The sequence below is a fragment of the Biomphalaria glabrata genome, chromosome 9 (genome assembly GCF_947242115.1).
Source record: "Biomphalaria glabrata chromosome 9, xgBioGlab47.1, whole genome shotgun sequence".
Lineage (NCBI taxonomy): Eukaryota > Metazoa > Mollusca > Gastropoda > Planorbidae > Biomphalaria > Biomphalaria glabrata.
In genome coordinates this window covers 12349319-12366495 of record NC_074719.1, presented here as the reverse complement: position 1 = coordinate 12366495, position 17177 = coordinate 12349319, and the positions used below count along the sequence as shown (strand labels likewise).

The 17177-nt window shown below is 32.5% G+C and overlaps 1 protein-coding gene across 1 annotated transcript; it reads left to right on the top strand.

Annotated features, from left to right (window-relative positions):
- Positions 1 to 564: 564 nt before the first annotated feature.
- On the top strand, positions 565 to 13946 carry LOC106059383 (RNA-binding protein RO60-like). Its single transcript, XM_013216999.2, has 10 exons — positions 565 to 625; positions 779 to 823; positions 3149 to 3714; positions 5223 to 5443; positions 5694 to 5845; positions 6744 to 6864; positions 7356 to 7490; positions 8152 to 8265; positions 9685 to 9854; positions 10819 to 13946. Exons 3-10 carry the CDS (start codon positions 3174 to 3176, stop codon positions 10982 to 10984), a joined length of 1620 nt encoding a protein of 539 aa, XP_013072453.2. The 5' UTR covers positions 565 to 625; positions 779 to 823; positions 3149 to 3173; the 3' UTR covers positions 10985 to 13946.
- Positions 13947 to 17177: the final 3231 nt, after the last annotated feature.

Genomic DNA, 17177 nt, shown 5'->3' with positions numbered 1-17177 from the left:
GAACTAAACAATGAGCTAGCACCAGTGTTCAAAATACTTTTTCAGGCATCTCTTAACCAGGGCAGAGTACCAAGGGACTGGAAAGAAGCTAATGTCACCCCCCTATTTAAAAAAGAAGAAAAATCTGACACAGGAAACTACAGACCAGTATCACTAACCAGCATCACATGTAAAATCCTAGAATCTAACACATAATATGTAGCAACATCATAAACCACTTAGACAAACATAATGTCCTTACTCCATACCAACATGGCTTTAGGAAATTTAGATCATGTGAAACACAGCTAATAGGACTAATTGATGATTTTTCAAAAGGTTTAGATAATAGTGAGCAAATAGATGCTATATTATTAGATTTTCCCAAGGCTTTTGACAAACTTCACCACCATAGTTTGCTTAAAAAATTAAAATATTTTGGCATTGATGGTCCATTGCATCAGTGGATTAAGGAGTATTAAGGATTTTCTGATAGGGAGAGAACAAACTGTAATAATAAATGGCTCTAAATCAACACATATAAGAGTAAACTAGTACTAGTCCAAACCTCAAGCCTAACCAGGGCATCTAGGAATTGGTCTTGGTGATGGGTAGGGTTTGAACAGTTCAGTGGATCCTAATCAGTGTAAGATAATTTTCATGTTAAAAAATACATCTTGAAGCAGATCTTTATTTTGAATTAATATCTTAATATTCAACTTAATTTGTTGTTAGAGACACAATATTTTTTTACCCTCAAATGATCATAATAATAAGCTATTTACTTTAACAATTACAGGGAGACGTTGTTCAAGATTTAGAGTGAGCATCCAGAGAGTTTAGGGTAATGTTAACACTTTATTTATGACAGTTCTCTTACTAAATGCTACATGGCTAACAAAAGGATCTTTTCCTCATCCAAGATCTATGTTGCATCTGGTTCCACGACAATTCGTTCACTGACATTTCGTTCACCGACAAATCGTTCACGCGACTATTCGTTCACCAGACATTTCGTTCACCCGACAATTCATTCACGCGACATATCGCTCACGGACTATTCGCTCACACACAACTTGTTCACCGACTACTAGTTCACCAACAGTTGGTTCACGACAAATCGTTCACGCGACTATTCGTTCACGGCACGGACAAATTGTTCACAGACAAATTGTTCACTGGATAGTACCATATTGTTTATATTATATATTCTCGTCGCGTGTTTAATTTATTTACATTAAAACTTTTGTAGCTATTATTTCCAAAAACAAAAAATTTCTAGAGATCAGGTCAAATGCGAGTTTATTTAATTTCGTTGTTGTTGTTAATATTTTGTTAATGAGGACAGTATATGATAAAAATAATAATTAAAAGAATAAAAGAGATCTTACAAGCTAGCTGAAAAATTTAAACGGGCCCTCACTTTACTATAGGTAACATTTTTACTTTCACCTTTAATATACCTTTACACCCCCTCTTTTTTTTCATCTATCTGGAATCTAGCCATTCATCTGAATACTCTAGTTAACACCTAGTGGAGTGCTAGTCAGACTGGCTCCTGTGGAAGTAATAAAACTTTATTGGACATTGCCTATACACATTTTCAATATGTTAACATTGAAAATATCTACTAGACACTAGTATAGTACTTTCCATCAAGTTTAAAAGGAGTTTTATTTTATTTTTATTTTAGTTAACTTGTTTCTATATGTGACCACCCATTGGTAGACTAATTTTATTGCTTGGACTTCAATATCAAATTTATGGAAACAATTTAGCTTTGTTGTATTGCGATAAATTTATAATTTTTTGACAGGGAACAAAATATTTCCTAGTGTTGTATATGTAATTAGTTTTTTTTTCTTAGATGTCTTAATTGATAAGTATTAACCTTAGATCTGTATCTAGTATGTGACGTTCAGAGTTGAACAATGAAACCATGTATTGTAACAAATCTAGTACCATTGTTAAAAATATAAATTATCTCACGTAAAAACACTGACAGGATTGTGGAAAAAATACTAGTGTCTGTGCGTATATTTGTTTTTGTTAATAAGTTGTCAATAAAATGGGTATGTTAATTAAACATCTGGACCGCTATTAAGAAGATAAGTAAATATGGGTAGGGCGAACAAGACTACATGACGGACATGAGTGTAAAAGAAGGCCTACATGTTGAAAGTAAAAACGTTACCTATAGTAAAGTGAGGGCCCATTTAAATGTTTCAGCTTGCTTGTAAGATCTCTCTTTTCTTTTAAGTATATATTTTATCACATACTGTCCTCATTAACAAAATATTAACAACAAACAAAAAATTAACAAAGAATTTCGGATTAGGCCTGATCTTTAGCAATTTTTTGTTTTTGGAAATAACAAGTGAACGATTTGTCTGTGAACGAATTGTTAGTGAACGATTAGTCGCGTGAACGATTTGTCGTGAACTAACTGTCTGGTGAACGAATAGTCGCGTGAACGATTTGTCGGTGAACGAATTGTCGTGTCCCCGTTGCATCTGTAGGGAGAGTCCTTTGGAAAATATTTTAAAATAATCCTCTGAAATGATGATAAAAAAATAATTCTAAAATAAAAAATGAAAAGGTTATATATAATAAAACCAGATTCATAAGTAGTTTAGAGTTTTTGTATTTGACATTCCTAATCAACTTTTTGTTTTTTTTACTTCCTTAACCCTGGTAGCTACTCTTCACCCTGTGTATCATCAAACATTGCAAAGTCAAAATTAAAGAAAAGATTTTCTTTCAATTCTCTTGCATATCTCTTGAACTCTTTCAAATAAAAAAAAAATGTATAAACTCACAGGCGTAGTTAGGAATTTTCCATCGTTTGGGGCCGGAGGGGGGGGGGGGGGGGGCTTGACCTCTTTGAGGGCCACTGCATTTTGCGTAATATTTAATTTTTAATGTAAAAAAACCCAGTCATTTTGGGGCCCCCCTCAAGTGTGGCCCCGGGGGGATTTTCAAATTCTCCCCCTTCTCCTCCCACCTTAGCTACGCCACTGTTTAAACTATAGATGCTTTTTTAAAATCATATATCACATCCCATTATCATTTAAATATATATTTTTTAGGGGGAAAAAAAAGTAGAGTTTTTACTCCTGTGTTTTCTATTCACACAATAAAGTTTTTAAATGAAACGTTTTGATTACAGGGTATTTTCATAATCAAACAACAAGATGGCAGTAGATGTTCCAAGCGACTTAGATCTGGTGAGCCGCTTTGTCTACTTTGGTTCTGAAGAGGGGCATTTTACTGTTGATCCTCCCAAGACTTTTACAGATAAAACACCTTCTTTAGATACATTTTTATCAAAGGAGAGAGGGTCAGAAGTCATCAAAAGACTTAAACTAATTTTTCAAACAAGACGTTACATAACTAAAGATCCATTGTTATTCGCCATAGCTCATATCATTAGGAACATGCCAGTAACTGAGTCCCATGATGAGGATAAAATTCGTAATGAAGCTTACAGTCTTGCTCAAGATGTTTGTGAATCAGCGCTAGATCTCTTCACTTTCGTCCATTTCAACAAGGAAACTTCCCCACCCAAGAAGGCAGGTTTTGGCCATGGGATGAAAACATTTATCGCCAAGTGGTATTTTTCAAAACCACCACTTAAGCTTGCCCATGAGGTCACCAGGTTCAAATCAGGACGAGGCTGGACACATAGAGATCTTATTCGTCAGTGTCATATGAAGACTGATACAAAATCAAAAGGTAAAACAGAAGAAAATGTATGCATATAAAAAATATGTGCTAATTTGTGATTACCTTTTCTTAGGCATTCTTTATTAAAAAAAAAATTACATATATGCTTTGGTTTAAATCTTACTTAATTTTTTATCTTTCTTTACTAACCCTAAATCATTAATTTCATAAAAAAATTTTTTTCCTAATTCTTAATTAATTTTATATCATAAATATTTTATTAGCCAGTTAAATGGCATATATATAATAAAAACATTTATATTAAAAATACTGGTGTAAAACAAAATTTCCAAACATGGTATTTATGAGTCAGTGGATTTGTTTTGTTTGTTTTATAATTTTTAGACATTCTTTCAAAAATTAGGATTATTACCTCCTGTTTAATGATATAGACTTGTGATAAAATTTAATTACTGCTTTTTTTAATGTAAAAATAAAATAATTGTCGTAGTTTGCTCTTTTCTTTATATCCTTCATGGAGATATTGGTTTAATGGGTGGCTGCCTGGTCGTGCGGTTTGCGCGCTGGACTGTCGTTCGGACTTATCGATGGTCCCGGGTTCAAACCCTGCCCGCTCCCATCCCCCGCCGTCCTGCGGGAGGTTTGGACTAGGAAGTAATTATCTTCAACTCTGAAGGAACATCCGAAATAAGTAAAACAAAACATTTTACAAACATTTTAATGCACCAGAAATACCAAAGTATATTAAGTTACTTCCCCCTTTCAGGCCATGCAGTCTATAGTACAGATTATGTAAGGTAATCTGTTTCTGTGGCCCACGGTTAATGAGGGTGTCATGTGTCCAACACAATGACCAACCGCCTTTAATTTTCCAGAACTAATGTCAGGTACCCATTAGAGCTGGGTGGACTCAGCAGCGTCCTAAAAATCCCAAAATTAAAAATCCCAGTCTTCACCAGGATTCAAATCTGAAACCCCTGCTTCAGAAGCAAAGCACTTTACCAGTCAGCCAACACTCCTTTACAAAAGTATATTGCATTTTTAAATAGGCTAGATGGTGGTGAACTTGTTTTATGTCTTTATTACATGTTTCTGGTGTTCCTTCAGATTCAAAGATTACATGATGACCCAAATCTCCTGCATGACAATTGGGGATGGCAGCAGGTAGGGTTTGAACCCCACCCCCCATCGGGAGGACAGTCTATAGCACATACCACACGCTCAAGTAGCCATGTTAAATTGTTTGATGCTTTAAAAAAGCCCAATAGGATGGCAATTTTGACTCGTCTACTACGGTATTAGAAAAATCACTCCGTACACTAGATGAACTTTGAGTCTGGTATGATCTAGATATTCTTAAGCTGGTATAATCTAGATATTCTTAAGCTGGTATGACCTAGATATTCTTAAGCTGGTATGATCTAGATATTCTTAAGCTGGTATAATCTTTAAATATTCTTAAGTCATAATATTAGTTTGTAGTTTGAACATTATGTTTCTCTCAGTAATCTCTATTCTATTGATTATAGTTTCTCTGAACATTTTTATTCCATCAGCTACCTCTGTTGTACTAAATTATTTGACACAAAAAAAATACCAACTTACTGATGATCTTGACTGTGAAGACTCGGAAGTTGGAGAAGTTGTACAATTCCTCAAAGATATAAAGTCACTTTCCTCGCCACAGCCTGTGGATGGGGACTTTGCTCGCAGTCTGATTGAAAAGCACAAGTTAGTAGATCGACAAATCCCTACATTCTTAAGGAATTTACCTCAAGTAAGGATTCAGAGATTAACTAACTAGTTTTCTAGAACTAAAGCATCTAATTAAATAAAATTAAATAAATCTAAGGACAAGTATTTTACATAAAAATTTTAAACTAAAATCCTGTGCAATTTTTTTTTTCATCTATTTTAAGGTTGCTTTGCTCTGACACATTTTTTATTTTTTAAAAGCATAAATCAAACACATTTTTTGTGTGAATTGATATTTTAGACTTAAAAAAAATTGTTTTGTTAATTTTCAGACTTTTGAAGGCATGCTGGGAAATATGACCATGGAAGAAATCATTAATAGCATCCCAAAGATGGCAACACTTGGAATGCTGGAACAATGTTCTATACATACTCCTCTCATTATTGAGAAGATCAAAAATTTAGACTTAGTGAAAAGTAGCAAGTAAGTTGCTGCACTTTAAACGGTGCATGATCATCATTTTGTTATTTTACAATGCATTTTGATTGCTTTTTTGTATAAAGATTTATATTCACTTGTACACAACTACTTCCTTTTATTTAAAAAAATATGCATTAGTTGATCATTGAAAGTGTTTGGTAGGATTGGAGCATTATGTAGACTTTGCTCAGTTTTAGACTCTGGTCAGCATAATAGTAACATTATAGGAAATGGAAATCTCCATTGTAATAAAGCAAAACTATTAACAGCATATTCAGGAAACAATATTGTTTAGATACCTTTATGCATAGAAATGCATGTGTTGTATATCAACTGGTCAAACTTATGCTGAAATGGTTTTCACTGATAGGAGCTTCAAAGCTTATACTGCCAGAACCAATTATTATAATTATGAATTGGAACACACACACACACAAACAAGGGGAAATAGAATATAGTCTGGAAGGTGAATGTTGAAACAAGTTATATATGCACATGTGGAATTGCCTCATATAATGTTAACTTTTTTAATAACACTATTCGTTCCATAAGTGATCTTGGTCATGCTCAAGACCATAAGTAACTCAAGTGAACTTTCTAAGGAGAACTTTGAGCCCAGATGGTGGCTTATTGTGTATAATATTCATGTAAAGAATGATGGACATTAGTATTACTAACAAATGCACAGTTTACAAAAATTGTTCAGAAAATCATCAAATATAAAATATATAAACATTGAATGGCACTATTGCACTATTAGCTACCCTACCCATACTTACTTTCAATCGTGTTCTTGCAATGGAATTTTGGTTGTACTTAAGCTGCAAAACAGCTGATGCATTCTTAACTATTAGTTATGAACTTAAATTTTTTTATTCATTTTGAATATTTTTTGTTTTAGAATTCATCCAGTAGTTATCTTTCTTGTCATGAGATGCTATGAGTCTGACCGAAGTAAAAAATATGTCAAGAACTATCATTTGATTCGAGCTCTTCAAGCTGCATTCACTGCCTCCCTAGAAGTAAGCTAGCAACCCTTTTTTTTTTAAATCCATCACAACCACAAGTTGATTCTGTTTGTCCAAACAATATTCTCTCATGGGACCTGGTAAATCAATAGGCTTCTGGACTGAAGGGTCCTGGGTTTGAATCTCAGTGAAGGCTGGGAGTTTGAGGATACACCTGAGTCCACTCAACTCTGATGGGTGCCTGACTATGGTTGGGGAAAGTAAAGGTGGTTGGTGCTGGCTCTTGTTAACCATTCGCCCTAGAAACACATGAAAGACTATTTCTGGCCATGACCTAATTGATCATACCAAATATTTAGATATTTTAAAGATCAATATATATATGCCATACTTAAGGTAGAGAAATTAGTACCAAAAACAAAAACTTGGAGTAAAAAAAACGTGATAAGACTAGTCAGAATTATGACATAGATGATAAATATTTTAAAAATGATAATTTTGACTATTTTGCATTTACAAACCATGACCACACTTTTTTTTTTCAGTCTCTCCCTTCCATAGGTACCAAAACACTTGTAGCTGTTCATGTCGAGGGTAAAGCTGCCAAACAGCATGTTTTAGGAGCCAATTATCTTTCACCCATACTGCCTTGTGCCCTCATGACAAACTTCCTGCTACAGGTTTGAATATTCAGTTGATTTTTCCTGTAATATATTGAAAGTGTTATGTTTAGAAGTTCCTTTATCTTATCTTATAAAATACAGATGTTACTTCAAAAAAGAAGATGATTACGTTCTACACGTCATGCATGTTAACCAATGACTTAAATTCTGCCAAGTCATTTGTTTTCCTGGCTGGCTCAGGCAACCCATTCCATGCTCTAATAGCTCTAGGGAAGAAGGAGCATTTGTACAAGTTTTTCCTAGCATGGAACGAGGATTATGCCTTTATCTTTGTGTCTTTCTGAGTATTTTATTAGATTTTTTTTTCTATTTGAGGATTATGGTTCAGCATTTTATGTATAATTGCTACTTTACATTTGAGCCTTCTATCCTGAAAGCTTTTTAAATTTAGTGATTTTACTAAAGGTGTTACTCTAGTCAAATATGAATATTCGTTTGTTATAAATCTCACTGCTCTTTTTTGTGTCTGTTCCAGTTACTTAATGTTTATTTTTCCTTTATGCTTTCATAATTAAGCCATCTTAGGTTTTCACTGTAGTCTTTAGTTCAGTCTGTTCCCAGTAGAGCTAATGAAATGGTATACAGCTTTATAGATTGATGTCTATAGCGAAAACAAATGCTTGTGTCTTATTGACATTTTTCCCTTATTGTTTTGAAGTCGGAAGACAACCTGAAGCTAGTTTACTTCAACCAGATGGTGAGTGAAATCAACTTAAGCCGCACTGTGCCGATGGCTAGAATTGTTGAAGCTTTTGTGAGTTTTACAAGAGATGTAAGTGAGAACACTTTAATATTTTTCCAGCCACTCCCTGACATGCATAAAAAAAAAACTTTAAATTTTCATGTACGTCTCAAAGCTGCCAAAACAGCATGTCTTTAGAGCTATGTTATATATTATCATTAGCTGTATCAGTATAAGATCTATAACATTAATAAACCTTATTAACATGGTTTAAATAGAAGTTCCATCAGCACATCAAATAATAATAATAATAAGGCTTGTCTTCGAGTCCGAAGATTAGTGAGGAATACAGTATTTCCCGTGGTTGCGCAGCCCCAGCTGTGATCTATATATTTTTGCCATATCCAGGGCAAGCATAACCATTGTCCACAGGTGGTCGATTTAGATTTTCTTTTCGTCGTCTGCATTTGTCATCAGCAGCAGATTTTCTTTTGGTCTCAAATGTGTAATCCGCGGCCTTCGTGAGTGACCTCCAGCTGTCTTGTTCCGACGCTGCATGCAGCCAGGTGCTCTCTTCTATGTCAGCCAAGGAAAGTTGACGCCTAAGCTGGTCTTTGAAGCGTTTCCGTGGGGCACCTCTGTTACGTCGACCACCTTTTAGCTCAACAAAAAAGACTGCCTTTGGCATATGTTCGTTTCCCATACAGAATACGTGTCCTGCCCAGCGTAGCTGTCGGACCATAAGAAGTCCCTCTATACTGTCCATAGTCATTTGTGGGCTAATTACTGTATTGCCTCCAGCCTGCGCAGAGTATTTTTATAGTGACAATTGGCTCACGCAGACCAATACCACTCTTTAAGCTAAATGCAGTTCACAGTAGCACAGAAGTCTGAGACGGCTGTGAACAACAGATAGCCGTAGGTGTTATATCTGGCATTAGTTTTCACTTCTCAGTTATATGTCTCTTAACATATCATATACAAGACATGAAGAAACATTAACCACTTCAGTCTGACCTACCACATATAACATTTAAACTCAATTCAAACTGCTAGGAAAAATATTTCACATTGGGGTTTTTACAATAAATAATAAACCAATCTTCTATATTGTCTTGACGAAGTCTTACTTGGGCTGTTAGGCCATATCTTTAAAATGGATAATTCATTCCTCTTTTCTGTTTTCTGAAAACTAATAATAACTTTTAGATTATTTTTTTTACTAAATCAAACGAATCTTGGTCAGTATTGTTTGCTTTTATGAGTTCAATTAATGGATGGATGGATCAATGGATTAAATTCTTTTTGTCCAATTCAAATCATTATTTAAATTGACCCTTCTTCCAAGTGATTGGTTTTATGTTTGGCATCTTCATCACCAACAATTTAGAGTAAATATGTAGCTTATTGTCTTGAGGAAAACTACAGAGGCGTTTGTAGTTGATGCTAAAATGTTGTCAGTTGAAGCATTTTTGTGCTAATCTATTGTTGTTGTTTTTATTATTTCAGCCAGCCAATACTAGCTATGATCTAGTAGAGCCAATCAAATGGGCAACTCAGCATAAAAAACCTTTTGATAACATCCTTATTTTATGTGATAAGAAAATGGTCAGCTCACAGGCAGATCTCCATAATGCTATAGACACTTACAGACGTGAAGTCTTATTACCAAATGCAAAGTAAGTCATTCAGTCTAAATTTTAAACCCTTCAAATTACAAATAAACATTTTGTGGTTCCAAAGTCTACCTCAGATTTTAAAAATTATAGTGCATTAATATTATTTGCTCTCTGAAACTATTCTTTTAAGGCTAATGTTTATTTTAAATTTTGTAAATATATGGTAATTCATTTGTTGTTTACTTTTTGTCACTGTAATACTGAATGAACTTTATAGCCAGACTTTTTGGTGCAAGTCCATTTTTGTTCTCCACATTTCTAATACTTACAGTAGTAGATGACACTGAAAATGTCTGTAATAGAAAGTAGTTATTATTTTGTGTAACATTTCTTTTGCTTTCCCTTCACTCCCTCCCTTTCAAAGTGGCTACATCATTGCATAAACTACTTTTGGCTTTTACACCTTAACCTTAAGGAAATGTTCATTTCCTATCAGTGATATGTGGACTCATCTTTTTTGGTAGTCCTCAGATTTTTAAAGATATGAGGCTGAGATCTTTTTCTGAATATGACTGACATATAAGGAACTCAGTTAACTAAATACTTCAGTATTTCCAAGAAGAAAATGAAGAGCCACATATTTAATATTTGAATTGATTAGGTTACAAATTAGTAATTCTCTTTTAATTCCTGTAAGAATGACCTGCATCTACATTTAATGCTAGTCTTTTATGTTTGTTTTTTTTAAAAAGCATCTTGAGCTTTTTTGTAGACAGCCCTTTATATATATGTATATAATTACATATTATTTAGTAATAGGATTTTCTATATTAAAACCAGCTATCTTGTAACATGTTGATATCATGATTTAATCCGTGAATGCACTCTAGATTTCTTTCCTCTGTTGACCATTTCTTGGCTTCTAACAACCTGAGTTGTGAGATGTGTTATAAAAAAATTAATGCAATTACTGAAATCTAACTAGAACGGCAAAATATTGTTTCTTTTTCTTTTTATTTCTAAGATTTCTGGTGCTAGGTCTAACTGATCTGACATCTGTGACCAACAAGATGGATCTCAACATGTGTGAGGTCAGTGGATTTAACAAGAAGATACCCAGTTTGATTTACAACTTCTTCCTAGGACACTATGATGTCAATACTGAAGCTATGGCCAGTGAACAACCATGACCTTCTTCTTTGGTCTAGTTTCTTCACGTGGTTTAGCTCTATCGGCACAAAATAGTTTTATCCTTTTTGTTAGTCAACAAATGGCCCTTAAAATGTTGGTTAAGTTGGCTTTTTTTTTTTTTTTTTTTTTTTTGTTAAAGGTTTTGATGGAATTTTACTGTACAACATTTTCGCTTGTTTTAGTTTCAACTTGAAATGTGTGAAGAAAATTCAATTTCATTTTGTGGGTATGTAGAAAATTGTATTTTCATTTTAATGAAATGCCCTGATGAATTATGATTTGACTCCACTATCATTTTGTGGATAATTATCACTAATAGGAATAAACTGAATTTAAGTAATTCAAGTTATAAGTCAGAAGTTGCCCATGGAAGTTATCTTTGACATATATTGATATCTATTTCTCACAACCAGAGCTAAAACAAAGTTACCCCAGAAGATTATTTACCTTCACAAAAGTAAATTATTAATTTTTCAATTTCTTCTATTTTTTTTTTAAGTTTTCAAGTTTTCTTAATTTAAATAAGAAGTTTTGACTGTTGTTTGAATCATCAAAAATTAACAGTTCCACTTATACTCAAAAGTTTAGATTTTTTAAAATCTGCTTCGGTTATTTTGGTTAAAATTTATAAAACAACATTTCAAGTGAATGATGATTTAGCCACAAAGGAGAGTGACATTGAAAAATGTTATTAGACTGCCTTAGTATATTCTATTTGTACTAAAACAGAAAGCTTATATTTTCTTGCTCTTGTGTTACCAGCAATCTTATTTTCAAAAAATGCCCTTTGATTTACAATTTCAAATTAAGTAGTACTTTTGTTTGTTTGTTTGACACCTTTTCACTTACAATCTTGTATTTTTTTGTTTTGTTTCTATCTAGTCATATCAGTTAGTTTGTATAGATCTGAGTTATCAGGAGAATATTGTCTGTCTACCTCTACATCTGACTCTTGCCTTTTTTTTGTGTGTATCCAATTTTCTTTTTACCAGATTTATAGGAAAGTTGACAAATATTTTATTTTGGACAGCTCATTTATATTTCCACTTCATTGGCTACTTTGTCAAGTTTATTATTGGTGTGAATGTACAAATGTAGCTTGTTTTCCAATGGATAGCTTGTATCTTCTCAGAAATTTCATCTTTACAACTCAAGTTTCTTTCATTTCTTTCGCATGAAAGAAATGTATACAACTTTTTACAAAAAAAAACAGATGCCTTTCTGTGCACGATTTCAATGTTCCCTATCTGTTCTGAAAATCAAATTTTCTTAAAATGGAAATTCTGTTTTGTTTAACACATGCTATGAGAACTTTAATGAACATAAAAAAATGTTTTAATTAATATATAGTTTAATATAATTTGTTCTTTTGTCACTAAAAACTGAGAAAGTGTGTCTTCATCTCTGGCTGTTGTGCTGACTAATAATTTTGTTTTTGTTCAGTTTCTACTTGCCTCATCTAAATTGTTCAACACCCTATGTATACTTTTGGAGGGTTAGTGAAGCCTTTACACCAAATGTTCTCAAACTTTTATTATGCTCCCTTTAATCAGTTTTGAGCCTATATCAGCAATATGAGCCATAAATAATGTACAATACTTGTGTGCCAAAGACCATAACCCACCAACTTTTGTTGTCCAAATAGAAGGCATTATGCTTCTAGAGAATGACTATTGACATGTTTACAATGTCAAATAATTATTGAGGATTTGAACGTAGTCGTTTCATTTCCTTAAGTAAACAGTTACCACATCAGAATGTCAGTTATTTTGTATTGAATGAAAAGTTTTGGTCTCGCCTTTAAAAGGCAGTGTACAGATGATGACCAAATGAATTAAATTCTTTTTCTCTTGTTCTGGAGATATGCAAAACAAAATATTGTTGCTTTTTTTTGCTCACTTTTATTTGAATGCCATGACTAACTATGTACCAGTGTTTATTAACAGAGACTTTCTGTCTATAATGAAGGCTTTACATTAAAACTCATAACATTAATCTGAATGGCTTTCTTGTCATGTGGTATGCGCTCTGGACTGTCAGTCTTGATGGCCCCAGATTCAAACCTGCTGCCATCCCTTGCGGGAGCTTTGGGCTAGGATGTAATTATCTTCCAGTCTGAAGGAATATCTGAAACATGTAATAGCAAAAAGGACACAAAGTAGAGACTTACATTTGTGTATGTTTATGTTATATTGAATGCTGTTATCAACAAAAATGCTTTGCCATAAAACTGTTGTATGATATATTCTTTTGTTATGACATTTTTTTTTTGTGACTTTTGATTGTCACTAAATGTCATGTATCTCAATCCTGACCTCTGACCTCTACACAGAAATAACCCAAGGTTGTGATCCTTTACCTACCTATTTATTTAGTGAACAATTTCAAATAAGAAACAAATCAAATTTCAACAGAAAATGTTTACATTGCTTTTTAAAACTAGAATGTACTAAGCTAGAATGTTACTTATTTTTAATTCTTGTGTGATAAAAACTTTAGAATTTATGGTTATTGTGGCTATATGATAATTAAAAAGAATATATAGAAATTATCAGAAATTAAAGTGGTTTAATCAGGATATTATGACAAGTATTTACTATTTGTTTAAAATCAAAAGATCAAATTATGCTACCTAATTATTTCCTGAATCTCAGTGTTTGCTTCTTGATTGAACAAGTTCTAAGTGATTTCCTTTGACCCACTAATACCATTGAATGTCCACTTCTTTTCAGTGACATAGATTTAGTGCCATTGTTTTAGTACAACTGACTTCAGTCATGATTTTTTTATTTTGTTTCTTGTGTGTGTGCAATATTGAGACATGCTGAGATTGGTTTTTGTTTTTCAACCAACAGTTCCTGTTTTTTGCAGTCAATCTGTTTCTTTTTGTTTCTTCTAAGCAAAGTTTAATGCTTATTTTTTTTTTTATCAATTACAAACAAATAAAAGTAATAAAATCTTGTTTTTTGACAAATGTGTACTTTTGTATTAAATGTCGTATTGAAATTTTTTAGAAGCTGTTGAAAGTGAAAATATGAAAATTTTATTCTAGTGGATGTTTGGGGCTTTATCTTCTTCAAAGAAGACTCGCATATATTTATATTTTATTTAACTATTTATGAAAGCCATGAAACTATTAAACGTATCTCACTGTATTTAAATATTAACCTTAAAATAAGACTGCTAAAAAGAATGCCATGGTATTCTCTTTGGATGGAGGCCAAATCAATGAGATAAGAGGGCTAAAAACAATAATAATGTGCTAAGAAGGTAAAAAAAATTGCCATAGTATTATCTCCCTTTTTCTATCTAAAATAACATGATTAACTAATTGGTTCGTTTTTTATTAATTTGTGTGTCATCTACCCTGAACTAATTGTGCAAAGTTTCAACTTGATTTCAGAAGAGGAAGTGGGACAAACATTTGTAACTGAATGACAGAGCTGATATACGCTTAGCATATAAGGCACACTGACTTGTAAGCAGCATACAAAACAACTGTTTCTCATAATAGACAGAAATACAAGTGCAGCATTGTAGGTCATGCACTAATTTGCTGCTTATCACTTTCTAAAGCACATTTTTTTCTGTACCTAATTTTGTAGGTTGAAACGAGCAGATTTTTACACACAAAAAAAAAACCCACTGACCAAGTGATATATTTGTATACATGTAAGAGACCAATCCATTTTGTATGTGAAGTCTATAGGGATTTAATGTGTCTTTTTAAAAATAAAAGGTGACATACTTTTTACATGCACATGAAAGTGACACTAGCACTTCATAATTAGACAAACCCATGCAATCTCACTGTATTTTGTGCTTCCTGGATTGAGACGCATGCCATTAGGAGTATTTTATAGACAATGGGAGCTTAACCCCATTAACACCCCTGGCCATGACAACCTTCGAAGTCTAGATAATAGAAGTCAAAACATTCAGTCATATTCTTATTTGTTTATTTGTTGACATTTCATACAGTTTCAAGACTTTGCATACATCACAACATCAGTTGATTTTAGAAGGGAATAAATTGACATGGTGAAGTCAATGAACAATAGTAGATGCACAATTGAAACCAAATAAGAAAATTTGAAATTTTTATATATTTTTTTAAAAAACTTCTTTGCAATACATCCTCACAAGGTAAATAAATTTAAACTAGAAGTGAGTCACAGTTTGAAGCAGTAGCTCTTTGCAACATTAAAAATATATTAGATAAATTCTTATTTTTCATACAAAGATGTATTCACAAGGCAGATACTACTTGAATGGGACTTGTCAGCTTTTAGTGATATACATATAGTCATTCTGACTCTTGGTCTCTAGTCTCAGAAGACATTTATAATAAAATTATTTTCTACTGGTCAAAGCAGGGAGCATCTTATATTTAGATCAACAAACAAATAGGTAAAAGCATATAATACATAAATTAAACTAATTCTACATAACAAACTGAAACAACTTTTTAATGTTATTGATGCTGCAAGTTCTTTGATTGGAAATAACAACATCAAGATACAAACAATCTTAGCAATGAGAACCAGTCTGTAAATGTATCAAACTAAAAGATTAGGATCTGATGAAATTAACAAATTCCTCTTATCACTGAATTGAACACCTGATCCCCTAAACTGAATGAAAAAAAAAGTGTTTTAATATGAGACAATTAAAGGATTGAATAAAAGGTGAATGATTAGGATACTATTTCCATGGAACCATAATGGTGTAACCATCAGAAAAACAAAATGACAAGAAAGTGAAGATAATGAGATAATAAACAAGGAAGAAAACTAAATAATAACATAATCAACAAATAAATACTGATACTATAAACATTATGAACATTTCTCCACCACATAGCTACTCTCTTAAGTCAAACCTAAGCAAAATGTAAGGCAAGGAGCTTTTCACTTACTGCTGTCATGACAGTAAGCTAAAAATAATAACATCATCATCTAATGTGCACATAAAACTTTAATTTTAAGGCCTACCTCTTTAGATTTCTTAAGAATGACTAATATGCATTCTTGTTTGCCAAAGTAAAGTTTAGTAGAGAGAAATTCCAACTATGAAGCTGAGTAAGTTCTTAATTTCTATGTGTACAGTATTAAAAGTTCAAACTATAAGCTTATTATTAAATGTATATATTTCTAATTTTATTTCAAGTTATCTGCAAGGCTGATTTACTAAGATATTGGTAGTTTATATTATAAGAACAATTTAATCTGTGAATAATTGAAGGCTAATGTAGATCAGCAACTAATTTTAGATTGTAATCTGGGCATGGCTGAGTATAAATAGGAGTAAAAGTGAAAATTCTTGGTCAGTGCTCATCTAAATGGATTCTCTGCTAAGCTTGTCACTACATTCAAGTCTAGAATTACTTTTTGTATTCACCACACAATACCAGTGTCACATTCAAATACAACTTTTAAGATTTTTTTGTCAACTTTACAAATAATACATTCACTAAACCACTGTATATCTCTACTGCTTATAAATAAGCTTATTGGAATAGCATTGAGATATAGCAGTATTTACTTGTAAAAGATTTTAAAGCAGTAGAAGTAGCCAAGCCACTGATATAGAGAGTTTAATTTGTTTGCAGTTATTAAAGTCTACCAGTGTCTGGGGCAGACTGTATGGGTCAGACCATACACCAACTAGTCTGGTGATAAACAATTAGCATTTGATTATAATCCACAACAATATATTGCTTAAACATATTTAGAGCAATATCTGAACAAAACAAAAATGAATAACAGATCAATCGAGATTAATTTATCAATCACAATTAACATATCAATCAAGATTCCAATACCAAATAAAGCATAGCAATGAAATAGAACAGGATAAAATGAACTATTATAAAATTTCTGATAATTGACATAAATTATGAACTTTTATAATGTACAATTAATAAGCAGCTAATCTATTGTTTCTACAACAGCAAAAGTTTACTTATAAAAAAAAACCTTACTGAAAAAAAAAAAAAGGGTACTTTGATGTAAATTCTTGAAATCAGAGCTTCTTGAACAGTACTTGAACAGAACAACTATCAAGTTGTTTGACTCTTCTATAATATCTAAAGAAAGCTATCATCTCCTGGTAGAATACTGATGTCAAACATATAGGCTTAGTCCAGTAAAAAGAAATTTACTTATTACAGGTGAAATATACTAGATGCTA